At 38.1% G+C, this 26,147-nt stretch overlaps 3 protein-coding genes across 4 annotated transcripts; 2 read left to right on the top strand and 1 right to left on the bottom strand.

Annotated features, from left to right (window-relative positions):
* Positions 1-476: 476 nt before the first annotated feature.
* On the bottom strand, positions 477-5,810 carry LOC141483669 (uncharacterized). 2 transcript variants are annotated; one of them, XM_074178452.1, is made up of 2 exons: positions 2,212-5,810; positions 477-2,148 (listed from the first exon to the last, which is right to left on the bottom strand). In XM_074178452.1, exon 2 carries the CDS (start codon positions 1,643-1,645, stop codon positions 1,055-1,057), a length of 591 nt encoding a protein of 196 aa, XP_074034553.1. In that variant the 5' UTR covers positions 1,646-2,148; positions 2,212-5,810; the 3' UTR covers positions 477-1,054. Both variants share the same exon structure in this region; 1 of them encodes a protein (XP_074034553.1).
* Positions 5,811-8,409: 2,599 nt separating this feature from the next.
* Positions 8,410-9,279, top strand: LOC141482544 (uncharacterized). The gene has a single exon (XM_074176032.1). The coding sequence runs from the start codon at positions 8,410-8,412 to the stop codon at positions 9,277-9,279; it is 870 nt and encodes a 289-aa protein (XP_074032133.1).
* A 965-nt stretch (positions 9,280-10,244) lies between these two features.
* Positions 10,245-11,597, top strand: LOC141482548 (uncharacterized). Its single transcript, XM_074176039.1, has one exon. It carries the CDS (start codon positions 10,245-10,247, stop codon positions 11,595-11,597), a length of 1,353 nt encoding a protein of 450 aa, XP_074032140.1.
* Positions 11,598-26,147: the final 14,550 nt, after the last annotated feature.

Here is a 26,147-nt window from a genome sequence, read left to right on the forward strand (position 1 = left end):
CATCCACGCAGCATTCCGTGTGCACCAACCAGGTACTATGTGCACTCCGAGGAAAACCTAACCTAACCTAACTGATCATCATCATCTATAATGATGATGTCAGGTTCGGGAGAATCAACCACCACGATGATATTTGGTGGAGCGATTTGATGATCTTCAAGCCACAGTTGATCCACAAGTTCTGGGCTGGCAAATTCAACATGTTCAAACTCATCTTCGTCTGAGGTTACATCTTGTTCTTCATTCAGCTCTATTGTTGTATCTGAATACCCATCGAATTCATCATCGGGAGATGTTGAATCAACTACAGCAACTTGAATGTCACCATAGGACCAATTCTCTGGTGGGGCAAAATGAGGTTCACTGGTGGAATCAGCTTCCCGAATAATTGGTGTTGCTTGATTCATGATGAACGAACAAGTTGACGAATATTGAGAATACAATCTTATTTATATGATTTGAAGAAAGTGGGGTAGAGTAAGGGAGGGGGAATATATGAAAAATAAAGACCCACTAGGTTATTTATTCAAGTATTGATGTGAGAATTGGGGAATAAATCCAATATAATATTCATTAGATTCATGATTTTATTTTTACACATTCACATAAATGAAATTTGTTTGAATAATGTTGAGAGAAGTAATGATGAGAGAAGTGTCAAAAGGTTTTGGAATTATACTCAGAGCATTACTAGAATCACCTTTATTTATTCTCTAGAAAAAATAACTATTTTACAATTCACACATTTTCAAATGATGGAAATTCTATACAATTATTCTATTTAACTAATTTTATTCTATATACTACATGTGACTAGAAAATGACTAGAATGAAGGAATAAATACTGCCCCAACCACGCAGTATTTTGTGTGCAACAACCAAAATAGATATGCACTCCAATATTCCTTATTTTATTTTTTCATTCATAACATAGACTTTATTAAATAACCTTAAAATTAACATGCAAGTTTTTAATATATTCCTAAAATTACAATTTATTTATTCTAAACATACATCTAACTCAAACTAAACAAAAATATATTTACAAAAGGGGTTAGGTATTAAGGAACCCCTGGCACATGGCATCCCATTCCTGAACAAGAGGTTCATATTTTTGGATGTAAGCCAAACTCTTTCCTTGTTGCGAATCTTCTTCTTGAAGTTTCGCCCTAAGCAAAGAGAGTCGCTTCTCTAATTCCAGTTTCTGGGCCTCGATGTTGGAAATTTCCGCCATCAAGGCCATTTTTCTGGAATCAGAACCATCCACAACCTTCTTTTCCTTCAAATATTTCTTTTTCATAGACTGTGCATAGGATATAGACTCTTTGAGTTTATTACCCTCTACCACAGTCTGTGAAAGGACATTTTCCGGGGCAACCTCTTGTTCGGAATGCTCAACACGTACCTGGGGGGTGACTGGAGGGGGCGACGCATCCCGATGGACCTGGGCGACGACTTCCACCAAGTTCTGCACCTCCATCACTGGAAGGGGTGCTGTAGGCCAACCAACGTAAGGTGCGTTCTTTTCACACTTTTTGCGAAAAGCACTCAACTTACCACCCCTCCCACCTTTGGCTTTGGATGCCTTCACAGGTGCGGACTTCTTCACAGGTGCGGACTTCTTCACAGGTGCGCACTTCTTCATCTTCTTGGCCCTCTTCACCGGTTTCTCGAACTCATCCCCTGAATCGATGGGCGATAATAGTTCGATGGGCGATAAGAAACTTTGAAGATGCGATAAATCCGCCAGAGACTCGTCCAGGTCCGGGTTGTAGACATTCAGTAAATTTTCGATTTGGGGTGCTGACGAAGAAGTTGGTCGACTGAATGTCGACAAAGTTGGTGGCAGTGGGGGGGTCAATCTCCTCCTCCTCGGGGGTTGGTTTGAAGTCCTCGAAAAAGAACTTCAAGTCAGGAGCTGCCACTTCCTGGGTGGAAGTCATCCCCGGTGGTGGAATGGGAGCCGCCACTTCCTGGGTGGAAGTCATCCCCGGTGGTGGAATGGGAGCTGCAGCTAGTGGTGCAACTGGTGGTTGTACCATGATATCTTGTAGGACAACCACCCTCCTCCGCTCTACATCCTCCAACTATCTCTCACTGAGAGTGGTACTCGGAGTCATCAGAGCATTCCTTAGAAAAGACATGATTCTAGAAAGAGAAAATGAAAATATTAGACAATATAATATAAATAGTATGAAAGTGTGTACTTACATCAAGCTGCTTGGAATTTTCAACTTCAACTAAGTTGGCTGGCAGGTATCTCGGGTTGGCTGCTTCTTTCGAAGGAAGACTGCAATCGAATGATGAACTGTGGCCTCCTCCTTATGTTTTATAGCCGTATGCTCCCTACCACTTCGGGTGGGAGTGGGGGTGGAAGTGGAGTAGGATAATTCGTTTGAAATATTCGACAAGTATGAATTTTACAATTTGTTGAACAAACCAGATAATAAGTGAAAAAATTCAATTACTCGATTGCTCTTCCAATAAGGCAATGAGTAGATTTAATTTCTTGTCACTTATACTGTTTTCATCTTTCAGTACATTCAAAAGAATTCTTAAATTTTGTTCGGAACTTGTCTGATAGAATTCAATATCGTTGTGTCCCCAAGGTAATGTCTTGGTGGTATTAGGAATGATGAATCGCTTATCATCATTATGTGACAGCGCGACTTTATTGCACATCAACGTGTAAATATCATGTAAATCACTCCTGAATACATTCATCTTTCTAAATATTATACCGCCTGTTTCAACAATCCTAATGTAATCTTCAATTGAAATTTGATTTTTTATAACGGATTTTTTAATACCTTTTGCTTTCTTTATTTCATCAGACACACTTTGTACATGATATGCTTTCGCACCGGTGCCATGGAAGCTGATGATGGGATCACTCGGAAGTTCATCCTTCATATTTCCAATCACCGATTTGCTAACTGGCACATTGAATTTATTACCCAACCTATAGTTAGAAGTGTCAAATTTATCAACATTTGCAATCATAAAATTATAAAAATTATCCGTCATTATTTTCAGTATCAAAGAATCCGTATCGGTCTAGAGAAGAGAAGCTTGTGGTCCGTAATGTTTTTTGATGACATCATAGAAAAAATCATAAATGACTGTTTTCGACATATCCAATATACTGAACCCCAAATACAATGGTTTATTATAACAAACCTTAACTTTATCCATATGTATGACGACAAAGTCTTCCGAAAATATGGATAATGTTTTGAAATTGGGACGAGCTATTAAAGCATTGGCACCCATACCTCCTCTTATGGATTCCCAATGTGTGACAATTCGAATGTCTCTTCTATTGTTTACATTTTCCATCGTTTTGCCAAATATGGAATTTATATTCAATTTGAAGTAACCCTTCTCAAACTTATTGGTAGCCTTATTTCTCAAATTTGTATTCAAATCGATATATTTTTTCAGCCACGGTGACTGATTGAATCTGAGAATTCTATGAGTTTTCATCACCATCAAACCATTACGGACCGCTTGTTTCAAATTCCTATAGTGAACGATATGTTTCTTTTTATCATTCAAATTAGGAATAAGTTTGGGTATTTTGGACTTTGAACCAGGTGGTATGATACTTTCAACCAAAAATGGTAAATCCGAATGTAGATCGTGTAACTCGACAGGGTAATGCACATCTACTTCAAGTATGTATCCTTGGGGGCTATCATCTGGAATACTATTGATATCCAACTGACATATTTCACTGGCGGACAACCAAGTGAACCCACCAAAAGGTAATGATTGAGACATGCTATGACCATACAGATTTGTTGCATCCAAATACATTATGAAAGATGAAGGTTCTTCGGGATTATAATTTGGAAGAAACTGATTGTTTGCAATATGCTTTCTCTCCGAACACTGGCTTACACCACCACGTATACCGTTATGGAGAAAATGCACCATATCGATATCAGTTAATAATTCCAAGTTGACACCCGTATACTTCAACATAGCATCCCAAGAAAGACCTGGAGAAGTGAAATAGTGAGCAGGATCCAATTTATATGTATCTAAACTCATATTTCTAAAATTTTCAAAAATATCGCACAACAGTAGAACATCAGATTTTAGGTATATGTCAGAATATTCATCCAAATCTTGACAATTGAATGTGTTCCATACCTGCTTTACTCTATCATAATCCTCATCAGAAACATGTTTTTCATTTAATTTATCATAAAAGTCCACCTTTGATGGTATACTAGATTAATTTAATTTATCTAAATAATCGATAAAACTATACGGAAAAACACCTTTCTGCCTCATAAGTTTGAATTTATCCTGTTCCGGAAAATATTTTCTTGTTTCCACAAAATGTTTTTCATCTAAATTGTCACCTAACTCTTGAAGGGAAGCAGCCATAAATTTAAAACTATCGATGAACCTTAATTTCAAAAACTTATTTTTCATCACTCCATTGTGATCTACTATTCTCTCCATAATTATATGTTTCGTGAAGGAAACATACTTTTCTTTAGTTTGAGCAATGACATCAACTTTTGTTTTGTTTGTGCATAACTCTTTTATGAACAAATGACAGTCATACCCACTGAGATTATGAAAAATTATGGGTATAAAGTTGGGCAATTTGAAATTGAGGTTACAAATACTATGTGCAGCTCCATTTCTTTTTTCCCCGTTAGATGGCAGTGGTCACGCACCTTATTATCACCATCACCAAATGGTTCTCCACATATACCACATGTGGCGGCAATATTGAAATCATGCTCTTCCTCATCAGTCAATGGACTCATTGGAATGACATTCTTCAAATATTTGTGATAAATATTGGTGACATCAGCCTCCCAGTTTGATACAAACACTTTAGCTGCATCAGCACCTCTATATAGTACAAATTTAGATATAGAATCATCAAAAGAGCACTTTATGAGGTAAGAAAAAGCATATGGTTCATGAAGATATGTTTGATTTGTATAAGAGTTAGCAGGATTTGGCTCATTAGTATGCACTGGTTTCAGAATAGATTCGAAATCAGCATATACAACGAATGGAACCCTCAACTGTTTCTCGATATTTTCAAATTTCAAAATATTCTCAGGTACCCTTTTACTAAATTTATCAACCCTGAAATTTGTGGATGGTGTCGTTGTCGATATGTGATTACAATCATTCAACTGATGTCGCAATAAAGTTCGTTCATTATCAAAGTACAATAAACAACCATCACAAAAATACTTTTTATGACCACGGGCAGATATTTGTGATGATACTAGTCTCGATAAATCCTTAATCCAACAATAATGACTATTACCAGAATCATCTGTAATAATCAACAGATTAACATGACTATTTAATCTACGTTTAGAATAGTGTAACGGGCCCACAACTTCATATTCAATTCTACCATTTTTAAAAACATTTTCCAACCCATAAATATTGATAGAGCAATCGTTCATAACCTCAAACTTAGGAATATCTTTCAACTTAACTGGAAATTCCATACCTGCTACATTCAAGACGGTTGAGAAGTGGGGATATGATGAAATTTCATTAAGTTTCTGACTGGCAGGGTATAAAGCTACATTCACCACACTTTTCTTCAATTCGATGAACCTTGGCAATTTGATGTAAGAAGACCCTCCGAAGGGGCTATACTTGTTGATATTCACCTCCAAGTACAAAATTTTCTCAATGGTCCAACCTGAAAATATGGGTTTTCTCTATAAGTCCATCTTCATCAACATTTTGACTAAATAACATACCTGAATCCCGATCTTGAAATTCCGCTGCTTTAACAGTTAAATTATCTGCAAAACTGCTATAAACCACATCCAAATCATTCGATTGATAAATTACTTCATTGGGACTATTAAATGATTTGATGTCTGAAAGATCCTTAGTTTGCAGACTGTACCGCCCAAATACTTACATGTTCACTTTCATGCATTTATGGATATCCAACACTTCTTCAAGTAGTTTCACTACTTTCTACTTAATTTCATTGAAGAATGTTGGGTAATCCATGTGGTGGTTTTCACTGTCCACTTCGACTTCGACTGTCGTTGAGGACGGACGTATTTTGGAACGCGAGCATACAAAGTGAAGTAAACTATATCATAAAAGTGTTATTTGCTGACAAGTTAATGTGATCATATTAAAGTGATAAAGGACACGAATAAAAAGGTATTCTGAACCATTGTTATTTTTTGAAAAAGGAAATATTTGGTTTTATTAAGTGAAAGCAGTCGATAATTTCTAAAAGGGTATCCTGCTTGAACACCGTAGTGAAAAAGTTCGAACAAATATTGTTAAAACGAAAGAAACTTATCAATGCAGATAAGATTTTGGTCGGACCTACGAACATAAGTGGCGGGCCGTTTTCGTGAGAAAACTTCGCAAAATCGAACCTCGCACATAAATTACGGGCCTTTTTCGGAAATCACCTGGAAATCTTTTGCATGAAAAGTATTTGAATGAAATTAGCACGTTAGATCAGTATGGAACACAAAAAAAGGAAGGGATTTGACAAGGACCCTGAGATTATTGAAGTATTCAAACCAAGGGAATCATTATCGAGAACGCCACCAGAGAAGCGTAAAAAGATGATTGAGGATGTCTTCCAAGAGGCAAAGGCAAGCATGGATGACGCTGTGAAAGACATACTGAACAAATCGAACGAGAAGATCGAGCAATTAAGAGAGGAGCTTAATAATACACTAAGAGGGAGCGATGAAGAACAAGTAGAAGAAGAACGGACACAGGAAGAGGCAACTAGGGGTATGTTTAAACTGGGAGGTAAATCAGAGTCGGAGGCGGACATGTGGACAGCAATGATCGGGGATATGGTCGGTACGATACAGAAGGCTACGACCAGGTTCTCCGGGGGTAAGATACAGTTCAATAGGGATGAACAAAATGCTGTAAGCGGTAGCTTACAGCAAATTGTTAGAGTTAGTGGTAAGCTTGGTAACAAGCTTAAAACATTGGAAATGAAAGAGAGTGTGCTAGAGGGAAGGATACAGGAGCTTGATAGGAAAGTAAGAATGATGGAGAGAGAGAGGGAAAGTGTGACAGCCTTAACCATCAGACTGGAAGGCCTAGTAGGGTGGATGAATGGCATGGGGGAAGAATGGGTTATCATGAAGAACATGATAAGCAGGATTGACAGGCAGATCAATGGTGCAGGAAAGAAGCAGGAATCAAGGAAAGACAAAAGGGAGGAGATGAGTACGGGAGGATCAAGACAACGGGGGATGGAGACAGAACAGTCAGAACTGTTGACTACCACGGAGATGGAAACTGATGCGAACACAGAGGCAGCAGGAGCCGAAACTGATGCCGGAACAGAGGCCGGATTCCGGGAGGTGGAGAGCAAAAGGAAAAGAGGAAGGAAAACCAGAGGAAAGAAAACATACCCAGTGGCGTTGGAAAGACCAAAGCAGGAGAGGACGGGGTGGAAAACACCACCCCCTCTGGAGGAGGAGATAGTTATAATGAAGGCGAATGAGGAGGAAACGACACCAACAGCACGTATTGCGAGTGAGAAGCTCAGACAGGAGGGATGCTTGCCGTACGTGGAAGCCGTCACTCGGAATCGAACCGGGGTGGTGGTAATCAAAGGTAAGACGGAGGAAGGTAATAGGAAGATCAGGGACGTACTCAAGGATGAAAGCAGGGTAAAGGTCAAGGATGGTCAGAAGCCAAATTCCCACGTCTTACTTACCGGAGTTGAGAAGGGATATGGGGATGAGGAGCTGATCAGACTTCTGTTAGGTCAGAACCCAGAGTTGGGTGAAGACCTGACGGAAGCGGACCTTGAGAGTATGGTGGTGAGAAAGTAGGAATGCGTGGAGAGAGAATGTGATTTTAGAGCTTAATGCGAAACTCTTCCGGAAAATGATGTCATTGGAGGTACTGAGCCTGGACTTAGCTGATGTATACGTGGAAGAGCACAACAGTGTGGCGGTGTGCTTTAAGTGTCACTTTGGTCACACCACCAAGGCATGCAGGCAGGAGCCTACATGTAACAAGTGCGCAGGGCATGAAGGGAGAGACTGTAGGGGTGACAGAGGACTCAGTTGCGCGAACTGCAAAAGAGTCGGGGTGCCAGCGAGTGAAAGGAGGCACTCGGCGTTAGATCCGAAGTGCCCAGTATATGTGAGGAGGGTGGAGATGCAGAGACGGCATACCAACTACGTTCAGGGTCCTGCAAGTTAATGTTGGGAAAGGGAGGAAAGCTACCACAGTACTGCGGAAGACCGCTGAGGAGCGTGATGCCGCAGTGGTGTGTATACAGGAACCCTAGGCCAGGGAACCAGCATGGGAAGGGTGGGTTAAGTATGACGGTGGAGAGGGTACCAAGGTACGAACCTGGGTCCGATCCACTGTCTCGCCCTCAGGAATGCTAGAAGTATGAATGGGATAGGCGTGGTTGTAGGAAATGAGAGGGGAAGCGTAAAAATCATGAATGTGTACGACGAGCCAGGTGGGAGGAGGAATGTGAGACTGGATGGGATAAGGAAAATATTCGACGAATGGGAGGGGAAAAAGATTATGGTTGGAGACGTGAATGCGAAGAATGTTGCATGGGGTGGAAACATCACGGATGAGAGGGGAGAAGATGTACTAGAATGGGTGATGGAGAAAGGGTATCTGGTAGAGAATGATTGTGAAAGTCCACCCACTTTCTACAGCAATAGGGGTGAAAGTTGGGTGGACATAACCATCAGTGAGAGTGTGCAGGTAAAGGAATGGAGGGTGTGCATGGAGGAAACAATGAGCGACCATAGGATGATTGAGTTTTGCTTGATGGGGTTACCTAAGATGAGGAGAGAACTAGTAGCGAATGTTAGAGGAACCAACTGGGCTGGAGTCGAACAGATGATGCTCGGATACCAGCCTGGGAGGTTAGTAACGAAAGAGGATATCGATAGGGAAGCTTTGCAGATTCAAGACAGAATCAAGGAAGCATGTAGGAAATTCATACCAAGGAGTGAAAGGGTGATGGACATGGAGAGAGAATGGTGGAGTTTAGAACTTGAAAGCCTACGAAGGCGAGTAAGAAGAATAAGGAGGGAGGCACAAAATGCGAGTGGAGAGGAGAGGAGGCGAAGGATGGAAGAGCACAGGAGAGAAAGGAACAGATATAAGAGAGCGATAGGGAGTGCAAGAATCAACTGGTTGAGGGAGAGATGGAGCGGATCCAGGATGAAAATCCATGGGACCGAGCCTATCGACTCCTCAACAATGATAGAGCGGAGGAGATGCCGTCTAACGTCTTGAAGGAGGATGGTACCTACACCGAGGTTTCTGCTGGGCAAATACTTCCCCAGGGACGATCCTACGAGAGACACCCCAACTAGACGCTGGTGGAGGGAGAGAGAGGAGGATGAATGGGGAGAGAATCAGCCTGGATTTGCCATCGGGGAGCTGAGAGCGGTGGCTGAACAGCTGCTCGATGGGAAGTCAACAGGAGTGGATGGGGTCCCGAACAAAATAATTCGTAAGGTGATGGAATGGAAGGGAGAATGCATGGTGGATCTATTCAGTGCCTGTTTGGTGAGAGGGCACTTCCCCGGAGCGTGGAAGAGAACAAAGGTCGTATGGATACCGCAGAAGGACGGAAATCCCAGGCCGATCAGCCTGCTGACTGGCATGGGACGGATGTTGGACAGGCTTCTTAACGGTAGGATGCAAGTATGGTGTGAAAGGAAGTTGAAATTCTCCCCGAATCAATATGGATTCAGGGGGGAATGGATACGGTAATGGCGGTAGAGAGAATGGTGGGACGAATAAAGGAAAACAAGAGAGGAAGGAGACATAGTCTGGTTGTGGCGTTGGACCTGTCGAACGCCTTTAATACCGCATGGGCACCGGCGATAGAAGTGTGCATGAAGAGAACAGTCGCCTCTGGGGCCGTCTCTGAAACGGTGAATAGAGGCTGCCCACAGGGGTCAAGTCTGGGACCTACCCTATGGCTGATAGTGATGGAGGCATGGTTCGAGAGAATCAACAGTATGAAAATCAGACAAGGCATAGGGGCGGTAGGAATACAAGTGCAAGCCTATGCGGATGACCAGCTTGTCATCATCGAAGGTAACTCCGTCGACAGCATAGAGAGTAGATGGAAGTTGGTATGGGATGAATGCAAAGCATGGGAGGAGGAGATGTGGCTGGAGTAGAACGAAAGGAAGACAGAGTGTATGTTCATACCAACAAGTAAGGATGTAAGACACCCGGTTCTAAGAATGCATGGGAGAGAGATTGAACAAAAAACGAGTGTGAGGTACCTAGGAATTGTGGTGGACACAGGACTTCTGTTCATAGACCACTACAAGGAGGTAAGGAAAAAACTGAGTGAGCTGGCAGGGAAACTGAGAAGATGGACCGGGAAGAATGTAGGACTAAAGAGAGAATGTGTAAGGATGATTGATGAAAGGGTAGCTAAACCTGCGGCTTTGTACGGTGTACAAGTCTGGGGGGAAAGGGCGCATGATAGCAGGGTGAAAAGGCAACTGAGTGCGGCACAAAGGCCGTTTCTGTTAGCCCCATGCGGAGCATACAGAACGACGCCAACGGCGGCACTCATTGTCATCACCGGAATGGCGCCACTCCAGATAGAAGCGAGGGTTAGACACCAGGAGTGGAGAGTAAATGGAAGAAGGAAGATAGAGGACAGAGTGAAAGGAGAAGACAGAATATCCCCCTGGTTACAAGGGGAGATGCTGGAGGAGAGGGAGGGAGAGGAGATGATTGAAGTATGTGTGGACGCCGGAATGAGAATGGAGGAAGAAAGGATGGGGTTAGGATGGGCGTATAAAAGGAGAGGGGAGGAATGGACCACAGAGAATGAAAGGATCATCTGGTGTAGTGTGAATGAAGCGGAGTCAGTAGCGATAGAGCGGGTGATTGGTATGTGGAACAGGGAGGAGAACTTGAGGGTTGTCAGCGACTCTGCTATGGCAGTTGAAAGAGTGAGTGCAGGAAGAGTGAGGAATAAAAGAATAGCAAAGATACAGAGGATGATTGAGGAGAGGAGTGAGAGGGGAGTACGTACCCAAATCGTATGGAGGAGGGGGCATGAAGATGGTAACATTGGAAATGCGAAAGCTCACGAAGAGGCCCACAACGGGATGCACAAGGAGCAGATCACTCTGCACGTAAGACAGACATATAGTAAATTAGAGGAGAGGAAAAGAGTGAAAGAGAACATTAAGAGAGAATGGCAGAGGGAATGGGAGAGGGGAATGACTGGGCGACTGTTTTACAGATTCTGTAAAACAGTCGGGAATGAATCACTAGATCTGTCGCGGAAGGCGATCCAGCTTCTCACGGGACATGGGAATTTTCCGGGATACCTGGCGCGATTCAGTCTGGGACCGGAGGTTCCCTGCCAATGGGGCTATTGGGACCCGGAAACGGCAGAACATGTGATCGACAGATGCATGATAGGTGACAGGATTGGATGGCGCGAGTGGAAGGAAAGAATGGAGAGGGAAAATGGGGAAATGACTCTGAGGGATGAAAACGGGAAAAAGAACGAGTGGATAAGGTTCGTGAATGAATGGGCAGAAAGTGTGGTGAAGAATGAAAGGGAATGATTTAGGCAGGTTACCAGCTCGATGGAGAATCGTGGGTAGGTCATCATTGGGTAGCGGGACGGATATGCCGGTCAGGGCTGGACACATGTCTGTTAAACTGCAGGAATCCGGCATATGAGGAATATTGTGAGCGAAATGGGATATGGGGTGGGATATAGAATTGATTTTACTTATTTATTAGGAATTAGAATTGAGTAGAAGATTTTTGATTTTGTTTTGGTTAGTTTAGGTTGCATTGATAAGAGAATCAAGATACATAGATGTACTAGAATTAGAAAAAAATGTTTAGTCTGTAGGAAATGTAATGGGAATGTACTATCTTTCTTTTTTGAAAATAAAGAAATGGGTCTTCTGCCCCGCTGATTCGTCCCATCGCATTGGCGTCGTTCTGCGGCGGTGATGCGATGGGGGGGAGAGTATGGAGGAGTAGGGGTTCCCTTGACAGGGGTGGCACTAGACAGAGGGAAGATGCCAGTTGAAAGGCCTGCGGGCTGGGGCAACCATGGCAACGGCATTATTCATGTCCACTCGGTAGCTCACAATTCGACACTTGAAAGCTGTATTGACAATTTTCACACCTTCCCCATATTGAACACATGCATTTGTTCTGTGCTGCAACGTCCTCCGATGTACATTCATCTGATCGCTTGCAATAGTCAAATTGCAGCAAACGCATGTTTGCAGTGTTGGAAGTTCTGGGGGTGTCAACCGTTGCCTCTTCGATGTTGGAGGTCCATCACCATTTGCGGGTGTGCAGGAATCCCGCTGATGACGACGTAGGTTGTCACTACGAGTGAAACTTTTTTTACAATCAACGCACGAATACATCTTGTATATAGAAATATCTACCGTACGATAAGGAGAATTTGAAATGAGTGAAACGTTCACACCACACTCCTTATGAAAGCCCAACTCCTCCCCCCCACCATAACCCAAATGAGAGCTACAAGGTCAACATTCAATGCCACAGAGCAAGCTCAAGGTAGTCGAAGTGACGAACGTTAATGTCAAACCCCACACTCAAGGTCAAACACCGCAACGCCGAACCCCACTGTATATTCTGTACACGTCACGATTTCATTCAAGGTCAACATTCAATGCCATGGAGCAAGCTCAAGGTAGTTGAAGTGTCGAACGTCAAGGTCAAACCCCACACTCAAGGTCAAACACCGCATTCAAGCTCATACTACGTGTACGACGTTCAAGGTTAGGTGACGTCATTCAAGGTCGTGTGGCGTCATTCAAGGTCGTGTGACGTCTCAAGGTCAAAAGGGGTGAGGGGAGGCGTTCAGTCGGCATTAGCACCCTACTTCCACAACTTTTGAATTATGAATTTAGCTCTGACTGACAATGGGCCTAGAATTCCTAACGGATCAAAAATCTTGGCAACAAAAGATAATATTATATTTTTTTATATTTTTATATTACTATATTTTGGGAGTTATATTCAAATTTGTCGTGCTTTGGTATGCATGAAACACCCAGAGTTTTTATGCTAGAATCGTCTGAAATCAAATATTCAGGATTTTCATTCGGATGTCCATTAATATTTTGGAGTGCCTGTGGTTCATTTGATTGAAGCTCGAATCCATAGCCTGATAGCATGTGACAAATGTTCTCCCGAACCCTTATGAGGCTCTCAAGGTTTTCAGTGCCTGTGAGAAGGTCGTCAACATAAAAATCTGAACGAATTATGTCACTTTCAACAGGCCGTTTTTCATAGCTGTCCATGGCTATTTGTGTCAAACACCGAGTAGATATTTTTATCTGAAGCTGAAGTCGTGCCGTAAGTCACGGTATTCAACTGGAAGTATTTAACTTCCTCATTTTGTGTGCTTCGCCAAAGTATGCGTTGCAAGTTTCGCTCTTCTTTATCTATCCACACCTGACGGTACATTTTTGTCAAGTCACCTACAAGTGCAAAGTTATGTTTTCTAAACCGAATCAAAATTGAGAATAAATCATTCTGGATCGTAGGTCCGATCTTCAGAATATTATTCAGTGATAAATTACTCGAGGTTTTGCATGCTGCATCAAATACCACCCACAACTTCGTGGTTGTGCTTTCGGGTTTTTCAACAAAATGATGAGGTATATAATAAATGGAAGTTTTTGATGGTAGGTTACGCGATATTTTTGTCATGTGTTCTAAATTCTGATATTCCGACATGAAATTGATTTTTACTAAATCGCCTTTCAATTGCGTAAAAACGGTTGAGGGTTGTTTGTTCAGATTCACCTAAGTCCTGAACATTGACCTTCAATGGAAGTTTAACTATAAATCTGCCATCCTCATCCCTTGTCGTGGTCTTAGAAAAATGTTCCTCGCATTCCATTTCTTCTTGGCTCAAATAAACTCGTGGATCGAGATTGATCTCCTCAACCGACCAGAATTTTTCTAAACTTTCTTTCAGGTCGTTTTGAGAAAAATGACAACTTGAAAACGTGACGTTTACTTTGCTCTTCGATTTGCCGCAAGGTAAAGGACTAGAAATTACCCAACCTAATAAGGTTTTTTAAAGTATTGGTAAGTTATTACCAAGCCTTATTTGTTCTGAGCAAATAAGTTCAAAGAATATTTCGGATCCCAAGAGCATGTCTATTTCAGATGGAGTATTGAATTCGTAATCTGCTAAAGGCAAGTCTGAAGGAATATTTAGTTTAACGGCATCAAAAATGTTTGAGGCGTGCGGCTAGATATACATGGTAGAATCAAAAATTTTAGCTTTGTTTTATATTTTATATGCCGAGAACAAATATTCAACTCTAAACGCTCCGCGATATTAGTTTTCATTTGGTTAATGCCAGTAACTGGCATGTTGAATTTTGAAGGCTTCATATTTAATTTTTCCACCATAGAAGAAGTGATAAAATTTGATTGTGAACCGCTATCTAAAAGAACTTTACATGGTACGAGGATTTGATCTTTGTCGAGAACGTAGATTATGACCGTAGCTAATAAAATAAGAGAATCTTTCGCACTTGAAGACGTACTTGATGTAAATGAGGTCGGAAGGATTCCCTCTTGCTTATTTCCTTGATTAGAGTTATCTATATTCACAAGATGAGTGCTGCTCATTGCCTTGTGGTCAGATTTTTGCATTTTAGGTCCATCGTCTGAACCTTCGCTTTGGCTTACATTTTTATTTGAGTTTTGCTCTGGAGTCTCGCGATGTAATAATGTTGCGTGTCGTTGCTTACATATTTTACATCCTGTTGACCGGCAGTCGGAATTTTTATGCCCATACCGTAGGCAATTAGTACATGGATTCATTTTTTTTGTTCCATGCGATTTGTTACCGAAATCCTTTTGAACCTTTCCCAAAAAATATATGAAATGCTGCTCTTTACAACGTGGACATTTAGGTTTATAGGTATTGTTCGTGTTTGTGAAAAATAATTTCGATTCGAAGTTTCTTTTATTAGGGATTGATGAAAATGACTTAACATCAGGTGTTTCTGAGATTTGACAACGTTGAGATAAAAAGTTGTCAAAATCATCAACACTTGGAGACGAAATATCTCTGGAATAAATTTCCCATTCGCGCTTGCTGTTGTTGTCTAATTCAGAAACTAAAATATAAATCAATACGGTTTTTCACTGTTTGACATTTTCCCCTAACGATTCAAGAGAACGGTAACTTTTGAAAAACGTATTAGAAATATTTCTCAACATTGAATGTGATTCTTTAGTGATGCTAGGAATTTCCATAATTTCCTTAATGTGGGCATTTATTATGATTTTTTTATTTTCATATCGATTTTGTAATAGATCCCATGCAATTTTATAGTTTCAAATACTTCTCGTTCATTGTTTGATTCGTCTTGATTGAAGTCATCCGGAAAATCACTCATAATCAGTTCTTCAAACTGAGTTTGAATGTTTTGGAATCTCGATAAAATAGATTTGATATTATCAAAACGTATTTGTGTGGTTAAAACAATCAAAAGACTATTTACAATATTTATAACTTAAGTTAATATTTAGGTGTTGTAGTATTTTTCACAAAGTGTATCATAACTACCACAAGCTTCCAACATAGGTTATGGGCCCAGTAAAGTCAAAATAGTGGTAGTAATCAGAAGTTTTTACCAGTTAGAACAGCGGAGTGAAAAAGACAAAAAAAACATGGATGCCACGGTCACGGCTGTAGGTAACCGTCAGTAAATTGAATCACACAAATTGGAATGCTTGGCGGTTCCAAATTAAGGTTGTATTGATGGCAAAAGGCCATCGGAAATGAAACGATGCCGACTGAAGATGATGAAAAAATTGCCAAGTGGAAAATCAAAGATGCACGTGCTCAGGAAGCTCTTGTTACGAGAATGAAGGATAACGTTATTTCTTATGTAATGCAATGCACAACGGCTAAAGAAATGTGGGACAAGCTGGAGAGTATATTTGAAAGGAAGTCTGAGGTTAGTGCACACTTGTTAAACGAGCAGTTTTATAATGCAAAATTCCAAAACGACAATATTAGTGGCTTCATAACAAAGATAACTAATATTCAAGCTAAGTTAAGGCAGATGGGAGAGACTATTCCTGACAAAATGATCATGAACAAAATCATAATGTCCCTCCCAGAAAAGTTTCGCCATTTTAGATTAGCCTGGGAAAGTGTCAGCCCCGAGAATCAAACCCTGAATAATTTGACAGCTCGTCTTCTAATTGAGGAAGAGAGATTAGAAAAACATGAAGAATCCCTGGTCCTTTTCACATGTAGCTCGTCAGCTGCTAGACAAATGTCCACCTCAAATGATAATAAAAACCCCAAAAAGTGTTTTTCTTGTGGAAAAGTGGGACATCTGAAGAGCCAGTGCAGATATATAGAGTGCAGCTACTGTAAAAAGAAAGGGCATAAAATCAAAGATTGTTATGCCAAGAAGAGAAAAGACGACAAAGACCGAAATGGATCAAATAGCGCAAATGGGAATTTTGCTCTTATTTCTGTCTCCAATACAATAAAATCTCAAGTGGATGTTGACTGGTTTATGGACAGTGGAGCCTCACAACATATGTGCAGGGATATGGGCCTGTTTTGCAGTTATGAAAAACTAGAATCAACAAAATATATCAAAATTGGTGATGGTACATCCCTGAAAGCTGAAGGTCAAGGTAACATTTGTATTCAAGCATTTAATAGGGAAAATTTTCATTCTGTGACATTGTACGATGTTCTCTACGTTCCCAAACTTAAAGTAAATTTAGTTTCTCAAGGTAAAGCCCTAGACAAAGGTTTGTCATTGATTTCTGATGCCAAAGAGGCAAAATTTGTGAATGAAGAGAACATTACAGTAGCAGTAGCGACTCGTTCAGAAAAAAATTATAAAATGTTGTTTAAGCATTCCAGTTGTACGGAACACAAAGAAAATTGTCCTAAATTAAAAACTCTAGATAATGAAAATTGTTATTTTGCAAAAAAAGAGCAGAACATATGGTGGCATAAAGCATTGGCCCATCAAAATTTTGGGTATATTAAAAATATTTTGGATCGCAATGCGATTGAAATAAAACGGTCAAATCAATTTTGCAATTCTTGTGTTCAGGCAAAACAATGCAGGGAACCTTTTATGGTAAACAAAAGTAGGGCTACTGAACCAGGAGATATATTACATGTAGACCTTTGCGGTCCAATGGAAAAGCCATCTCTAAATAATTCACGTTACATATTTCTATTAAAAGATGATTTTAGCAGCTATAGATTTGTTTATTTTTTGAAAAATAAATCTGATGTATTTGAAGTTCTGAAAATTTTCTGCTGTTTTTTGAAAATCAGACAAACAAAAAGATTAAAGTCATTAGAAGTGATAATGGTGGGGAGTTTATAAATTTTTCAGTGGGTGAGTTATTAAAAAAAAGGCATGAAGCATGAGTGTACTCTACCATACACTCCACAACAAAATAGTAGGGCAGAAAAGGAATTTAGAACAATAACACAACACAACAAAAAAATATTTTTTGAATGTTTCCTACACTAAATTAGTCAATTTCTACTAATTTTGGGGTGATAAAAACGAAAATAACAATGAAAAATTTTTATTAGCTCTGGTTTTTGAGATACACATTACTTAATCTTAAAGAGTAGTTATACTATACGTGAAAAGTGAAAGTACATAAAACAATATTGTTATGTTTCTTTTAGAATATTTTAAGTACAAAATCAATAAAAAAAAAACACTTCTGGAGCATCCCTACACACAGACCAGCAGTAGTCTGCAAGCATTTCTTCATTCCAACGGCCCTGATATCTCTGTTCCATTAAGGCAATGTCTTGATGGAATCTTTCTCCATGTTCGTCACTCACAGCTCCACAGTTTTGTGGGAAGAAATTAACATGAGAGTGAAGAAAATGAATTTTTAAGGACATGTTGCATCCAAGTTGGTGGTAAGCTTGAAGAAGCTCTTTAACCAATGCTGTGAAGTTATCATCTCTTTTGTTACCTAAAAACCCATGTACAACCCCCTTAAAGGCTTCCCAGGCTCTTTTTTCATTTCCTGTTAAAATCATGTCAAAAGCAGGATCATTTACGATTTCACGGATTTGAGGCCCAATAAAGATGCCTTCCTTGACTTTAGCATCACTCAACCTGGGAAACTTTGCTCTCAAGTACTTAAAAGCTTGTCCTTCCTGGTCCATGGCCTTCACAAAGTTTTTCATTAGTCTGAGATATGTTCACATCATGTTTTAGAAGATTCCACTGTTGTAGTCTTGACCCTAACAGCTCAGCCTTTTCCTTAGACAAGCGAAGTTCTCTTATAAGGTCACTCAACTCTGCTTGACTAATTCTGTGCGGATCACTAGACCTATCGCTTACCTCAAAATCAGGGTCATAGGATGTAGAAGGATGGGTTGCTCCTTCTAAACAGTCTTCATCACCTTCCTCTAAAATTTCATAGTTTTGGGGTGGAGAAGGGACTGGCAAATTGTCTGAGTGTGGTACAGGCCGAAGAGCAGATGGGAGATTAGGGTATTTAACCGTTCCTCTTTTCTTCATAGATAAACCTTGCTTAATGGGAGGAGTTAAGCAGAAATAACAGTCGTCTGTATGATTGGTAGGCTCACGCCAAACCATAGGTACTGCAAAAGCCATTGCCCGGTTTTTATTTTTCAGCCACTCTCGCAATATGACGGAACAAGAATTACAACATATATGAGGAGCCAATGATTTATCTTGGTCCCCAACTTTCACACCAAAATAATGTTCATAGGCTGTCTTAACGATAGGTGTCATTTTACGTTTCTGAGCCTTAAATGTTATTTCACCACATATATAGCAAAAGCTATCGACAGAATTCACACACTTTCGAGGCATTTCAGATCAGCACTTAAATTAATATAAAAATCAACTTCACACGATAATTTCAATAGCAACCACGTGCGTACAATTGACAAACTCACATAGGTTATGTTTACTACTTAAGAACAGCTGATGAGAGGGGTGTTATGTAAACAAACATGTGTACCAACTGTTGGTGATGAAATATTTCATTTGTTGAAAACTCAATATACATATATATAATATAATGATACTATATCTTGAAAACAAGAGCTAATATATAATTTTTATGGTCACTTTCGGTTTTAACACGTGGAAATACATTAAAATCATCTAATTTCAACCCCGAAACAAAAACTTTGTTGTGTTGTGTAATAGAGGCTGTGAGAGCCATGCTATCTGAAAGTAAATTGTCTAAGGACTTTTGGGCAGAGGCTGCAAACACAGCAGTTTTCTTGCTGAACAGAACTGGTATGAGTCCGGTTGAAGGAAAAACTCCTTACGAGTTGCTCTTCAAAAGAACATTCAATATAAAGATGGTAAAAGGCATTTTTGGTAGTAAAGTATGGGCTTATATACCTCAAGAAAAAAGGCAAAAATTGGGACATGAAGAGTAAATCTGGTATATTTGTTGGATACTCAGATAATGTTAAAGGCTATAGGGTCTATTACGAAGACAAAAATACAGTCTCTATAGAAAGAGAGATAACTTTTGAGATTACAGAAAGGGTAGACGAACAAATCATTTCTCTTGATGTGGAAAACTACTTGAGACATAGCAATGAGGTGAAATTACAGGAGAAGGAATCATTAGAGGAACCACACAGTTTGGAACGTGATCTAGAACCAGAGTTAAATGAAAGTGTAAATGTAATCCAGTTGAGAGAGAGACCTCAAAGATTGAGACCTTCTAGAGTTTTAAAAGTACCACCAAATCTAGATAATGACTATGAATTGGGTTTTCTTTGCCTAGACGTGGACGAACCAGCAAGTTTTAATGAAGCAATGAAAAGCAAATACGCCAGGATGTGGAAAGCAGCAATTGATGAAGAAATTAAGGCCTTAATAGACAACAATACCTGGCAGTTGGTAGAGAAGTCCCCAAAATGCGAAATTATAGATAGCAAATTGGTGTTTAAAATAAAAAGGGACAGAGAAGGTAACTTAAGCAAATTTAAATGTCGTTTGGTAGCCAGAGGTTTTAAACAAAATATATTTGAGGATGTATATAGTCCTGTAGTTAACAACTATGAGAACAATTTTGGCTATATGTGTAAAGAACAACTGGAGTGTTTATCAAATGGATGTTTGTAATGCTTTTCTGCATGGAGATTTAAAAGAAGATTTATACATGTATCTACCTGAAGGTTGTAATGTAAAAAATAAAGTTTTCAAACTAAATAAAGCCATATATGGCTTAAAGAAAGCACCATTATATTGGTATCAAAAATTTGATGAATTCATGAAAAATGAGGGATTTATTAAAAATAAGTGTGACCATTGTTTATATATTAAGATTTTTAATAATTCAACAATTTACGTCGTTATTTTTGTAGATGATATTCTAATTAGTGGTTCATCAGGAAAAGACATTGAAATTTTGAAGAGTAACTTGAACCAAAATTTTGAGATGAAAGATTTGGGATTACTCAATTATTTTCTGAGTATATCAGTTGATCAAAATTCAGAAAGTAAAAGGATTGTTCTTAATCAAAAGCAATACTCAGTAAATGTTTTGAATAAGTTTGGTATGTTAGACTGTAAACCAGTTAGTACCCCAATGGACAACAATTTTGATTATGAAATCTTAAAAAGTGACAAATATGAAAATTCTGAAATAGAAAATAAGTGCAGACAAATTATAGGATGTATATGTATATGTGTAGTATATGTGCATAGTACTTTTCGGTTGTTAGTGGTGTCGCTAAAACATGTACTATGAAATGACAGTTGACACTGACGAAAGAACAGGGTTGTTGGCGTTGTTTGGTGAAACTAGACACGTTGTGCGTGAAAACCAAAAACTATGAAATATAAAATTAATCATGTATATCATTGTAAATAAGTATGTAAATAAAGCTTGTAAATAGACTTCATAGTGTGTTAAATGATAACACATGGCGCAGTCTGAAAAAGAGGAACTGAAGCTCTAAAAATGGATTTGAAACCGCCATATTTTAAGGTTGGAGATTCAAAAGCCGCCAACTTATGGCCGAAGTTTAAACAATCTTTTGAGGTATTCCTGGTGGCTGCTGGATTGACGGAAGCTGATTACAAAAGAAAGTGCAATTTATTACTACACTGCATGGGACAAGAAGGCCTAGATGTATATAACACTTTTGAGTTGAAAGCAAATGAAATTGATAAATTTGAAGTGCTAGTTATCAAATTCAATGATTATTTTGTGCCCAAAGTCAATGTAACATATGAAAGACAAATTCTTTATGAGAAATCAAAAAACTGGAGAAGGGTTTGACAACTATGTTACAGAATTGAAATCTCTTGCAAGTTCATGTGATTTTGGAAAAGTGAAAGATACACTCATAAGAGATCGTATTATATGTGGCATAGAACACATTAAATTAAGAGAAAAACTATTAACAGAGCCTAATTTAACACTAAATAAATGTGTCGATATTTGTCGAGCTACTTTAGCAACAGAGAGTCACATTAAGGACATATCAAGCGAAGCAATAGCTATAAATAAAATAAATAAGCACAGAAAAAACCACAGAGGAAAGAAGCAAGAAGATACACAGCCAAACACAGAGAAGACCATAAAGGACTACGAGATGTGGGTATACACATAAAGTGAATAAATGTCCAGCGTACCAGCAGACCTGCAAGAAACGTAATAAACTGAATCACTTTGCTAAAATGTGTGGACAGAAACAAGTGAAAGAAGTTACAGCAAAGAGCAAGAAAGAAGAACTAGAAGATGAAGAGAAAGACTCATTGTTCATAGGTTCAGTACATAGTAATAAAACGGAAGACTGGGTAGAGGTAGTACATGTTTGTAAAAAGCCAAAGGTATTTATAAAATTTAAGTTAGGTACAGGAGCTCAAGCAAGCATTATACTAAAGCGTGTTTTTGAACAAATCCCTTATGTTAAACTACAAAAAACCAACACTAAACTTAATAACTACAATGGAAGTAGCATAAACCAGCTGGGAGAGTGCAAATTACACTGTATTCTTTCAAACAAAAATGAATTTGACCTAGAGTTTATTGTAGTAGACACTGTAAATCATAGTCCAGCCATTTTAGGACTAGAATACTGTAAAATGTTAGGGTTGATCAAAAGAATTAATAATATTTCAGCAAGCAATGTTTTAGCTCAATATGAAGATGTGTTTACAAACAAAAACATAAAATTATTTTGAAAGAAAATTCAGTGCCAGTAGTCTTTAATGCCCGCAAGATTCCTATATCTATTAAAGAGGAAGTAAAATGTGAGTTAGATATGATAAAAATTTAGTAGCTGTTCTAAACAGAGCCAGGCAAGACAGAATTAAATTCAATAAAAGTAAATGTACATTTAATGTAACTGAAATAAAGTTTGTAGGTCATATTATAAGCAGTATGGGGGTAAAAAATGACAATGATAAAATAAAAAGTATAAATGAAATGCCATTGCCTAAGAACATAAAGGAACTTGAGCAGATATTGGGCATGATCACTTATGTCTTAAAATTTGTACCTAATTTATCTGAATTAACGAATGATCTGAGACAGTTGTTGAATAGAAACGCAGTTTTTCTGTGGGAAGAAAATCATACTGAAGCCCTAAATAAATTAAAACAAGCGTTATCGTCAACTCCTGTGTTACAGTATTATGACGTAAATAAACCAGTCATATTGTCAGTCGAAACCTCAAAAAATGGTTTAGGTGCAGTTCTGCTGCAAGACAATTTACCTGTGATTTATGCATCCAGGGTACTGACAGAAACAGAGAAGAATTACGCTCAGATAGAAAAAGAGCTTTTCGCAGTTCTGTTTGGGTGTACTCGTTTCCATCAGTATATCTATGGCAAAAAAGTGTGTGTGGAAAGTGACCACAAACCACTAGTTTCAATTCACAAAAAACCATTAATTAATACACCCTTAATACTACAACGACTGTTGATTAAGTTACATTTGTATGACTTAGAAATTACTTATAAACCAGGCTCACAGTTATTTATTGCTGATTGTTTGAGCCGCAATTTCCTAAATGAAGTAACTGATAAAGACAAGTCTTGTTTAAATGAAACAGAAGCCCAGATTGATTTAATCGAAAAATTCCTACCTGTGTCTGATAAAAAATTTAAAGAATTCCAGAATGAAACCAAAAATGACAAAAATCTAAATAATTTAATGAAACTAGTAAAAGAAGGTTGGCCAAGTGACAAAAACAATTTGTCAGATGAGTTACAACCATTTTGGGGTCATAGACATGAAATAATAAGTCTGAATGATGTATTATTCAAAAACAATAAAATTATCGTACCCAACAAACTGAGGAATGAAATGCTAAAGATTATACATTTTAATCATCTTGGTATCACAAAGTGCCAGTTAAGAGCAAGACAATGTTTATATTGGCCCAACATTAACAAAGACATTGAAAACTTTGTAAAAAATTGTGATACTTGCTTAAATTTCAGAAAATCAAACACAAATGAACCATTAATTCAAACAGAAGTTACTGGAATTATCCTGAATTAGATTGCAAATCCAAGATAGTAGATAAGAGACCTAAACGAAGTACAATACAACCACAAAAATTGTCAGATTTTGTATTGGACTAATTACTGAATTTAAATATTGTACAAAGGCATATTGTAAATAATTAGACTAAGTTTAGCTTAAAAGAGAGAGGTGTAGTATATGTGCATAGTACTTTTCGGTTGTTAGTGGTGTCGCTAAAACATGTACTATGAAATGACAGTTGACACTGACGAAAGAACAGTGTTGTTGGCGTTGTTTGGTGAAATTAGACACGTTGTGCGTGAAAACCAAAAACTATGAAATATAAAATTATTCATGTATATCATTGTAAATAAGTATGTAAATAAAGCTTGTAAATAGACTTCATAGTGTGTTAAATGATAACACATCCACTTTTAGAAAAAACTCTTTCCGATGGAACAGACGTATAAGATTGCATATCTAAAGAATATAACAATCAGTCCCATTTGGTATTTAGTTATAAAAGATTGAATTACTGTACACCTGGCTTGTCTCCATGTATCATTTCCATCAATATTTTCAAAATATATCCAGCATGCACTGCGTTTTTGTCTGGGTTTCTTAAACTTTTCTTCCTTTTTTACTTTTTCTAGGGATGTCATATTCCTTGGTATATTAAGATGATGAAAGATTGTTATTGTTAGGAAATAGAAACAAACCAACAAAGTCAAAACAAAAAGTAGATTGGATGAAGTGACAAAACTATTTTTTAATTTACGTTGACCTAACAGTAATGTAATATGACAAATGACAAATTGCAAATTTCGAAGACAGACACTCTTCTTTCCTACCTTTACTTCTTCTTCTGAGCTGTACAATGAAACTATGTTGCCAACTAGCCAATCGTCTTACTTAATAGTTACGTGAAAGAAGTATCGTTTTATAACAACAAAAGTGTTTCATTCTTTTCATTAAATTGATCATGAATTTCCACAAAATAAACAAGTCATCAATTACACAAATTATTTCGATATTCTTATGGATATTACTTTTTGTATCCATATTCTTATCGATATTACTTTTTGTATCGATATATTCGATGTTCAAAATGTTTATCGATACCTTATCGATATATCGTATCGATAAGCCCATCTCTAGTTCATTCTTGTCTACAGAAGCGCATCGGTTTGTCTGGCGTGTGCATTAAAATATTTTTGTTGTTGTTGAAAATAAGTATAGAAGGTGAGTACATTTCTTGTAAAATTGCAATAACTATTTCAATAAACAGATGAATTCATTGAGTTTTCTCATTATGCATTATAGAGTGTTTTTTTTTTCATTATAAGTATATCCTAACCTCACATCGCGAATTATTTCATACTGTATGGAATAGTTCAACACATTTTAACTGATTTTCAAATAATCACAGAAGATATATGAAAATGTTTGTGATAATTACTGAATGGTATTGAGAAAAAGAAATATACTTGATAGCAGTGGCGTGACTCATCATCAGTGACTCCGTATGCATGATCCATTTCAAAAATGAGGAGTTTCGTATTGGTGGTTGCAAATATCGAACAATGTTTAATCGTAATTTCCTTCACCTAAAAAATATCTGAACGTTTTAATCGTATCTCTCATAATTTTGGATAAATTTGAGGATTTGTGATTCTTATTATTGAACTTGAAAACATTTTTGTGATGAGAGGCAAGTTGGAACTCAAAATTGAAGGAATCGAAAAACACTTTAGGACCTTTTCGTTTCTGTTGAAGAGGTGAACAAAACTCTTCATCACCACTTCATACCATAGCATTATAGCTATATTTGCTATATTTCAGAAAATCTTGGAAAACATTTGAAAAAATCTAATTTTGTATTCAAACGGTTGAATATGTATCAAAAAAATTTTTGAGAAATATTAATATTAGAGTCAATGTTATCCACGAGAAAGGTCATACGTAAAATGCATAGTTCAGGAATTATTGCCTCTAAATGCTTTCTGCGTGGGATCGGAAAAGGACAATTCGGTACTTAAAACTGAAAATATCGAAAATACTCATATATATTTTTTTGCTGTTGAGAATATTGCTTAAAAATTGTAAATTTGGAAAAATCCCATTTTGCGTACCTAAAAAGAATTTTTATAGATCATTCATGTTCATTTGAACAAGTCCCAATAAAACATTGTCATTTGTTTGCATGTTTATTCCTTTGTATTTTTATCATCATTTAATAATAATAATAATCGTCTTTATTGTTACCGAGCTATAGTTACATACAAATATTTAAATAAATTAGAGAGCTAGTTGCTGACATAACAAAAGGCGAAGTTCAACTCATTTAGCACAAGTGCTACTGTACAACACTGTACACTAGATGTCACGTCGATATAAAAAAATCATCTATTTCGAAACTGCCAAAAGTTTAAAAATGTTGTATTTATTATATTGTATGGCAGTGGCAACACTGTACGCTGGACGTCACGCCGATACCTATATCAGGGTTGGCTGGTTTCTAGCGACGGGATACCTGCACTACAACAACACTGTACACTAGATGTCACGTCGATATAAAAAAATCATCTATTTCGAAACTG

This window comes from Leptinotarsa decemlineata, unplaced genomic scaffold, assembly GCF_025532065.1.
Source record: "Leptinotarsa decemlineata unplaced genomic scaffold, Ldec_3_MD MMD2_P_RNA_scaffold_14, whole genome shotgun sequence".
NCBI classification, from domain to species: domain Eukaryota; kingdom Metazoa; phylum Arthropoda; class Insecta; order Coleoptera; family Chrysomelidae; genus Leptinotarsa; species Leptinotarsa decemlineata.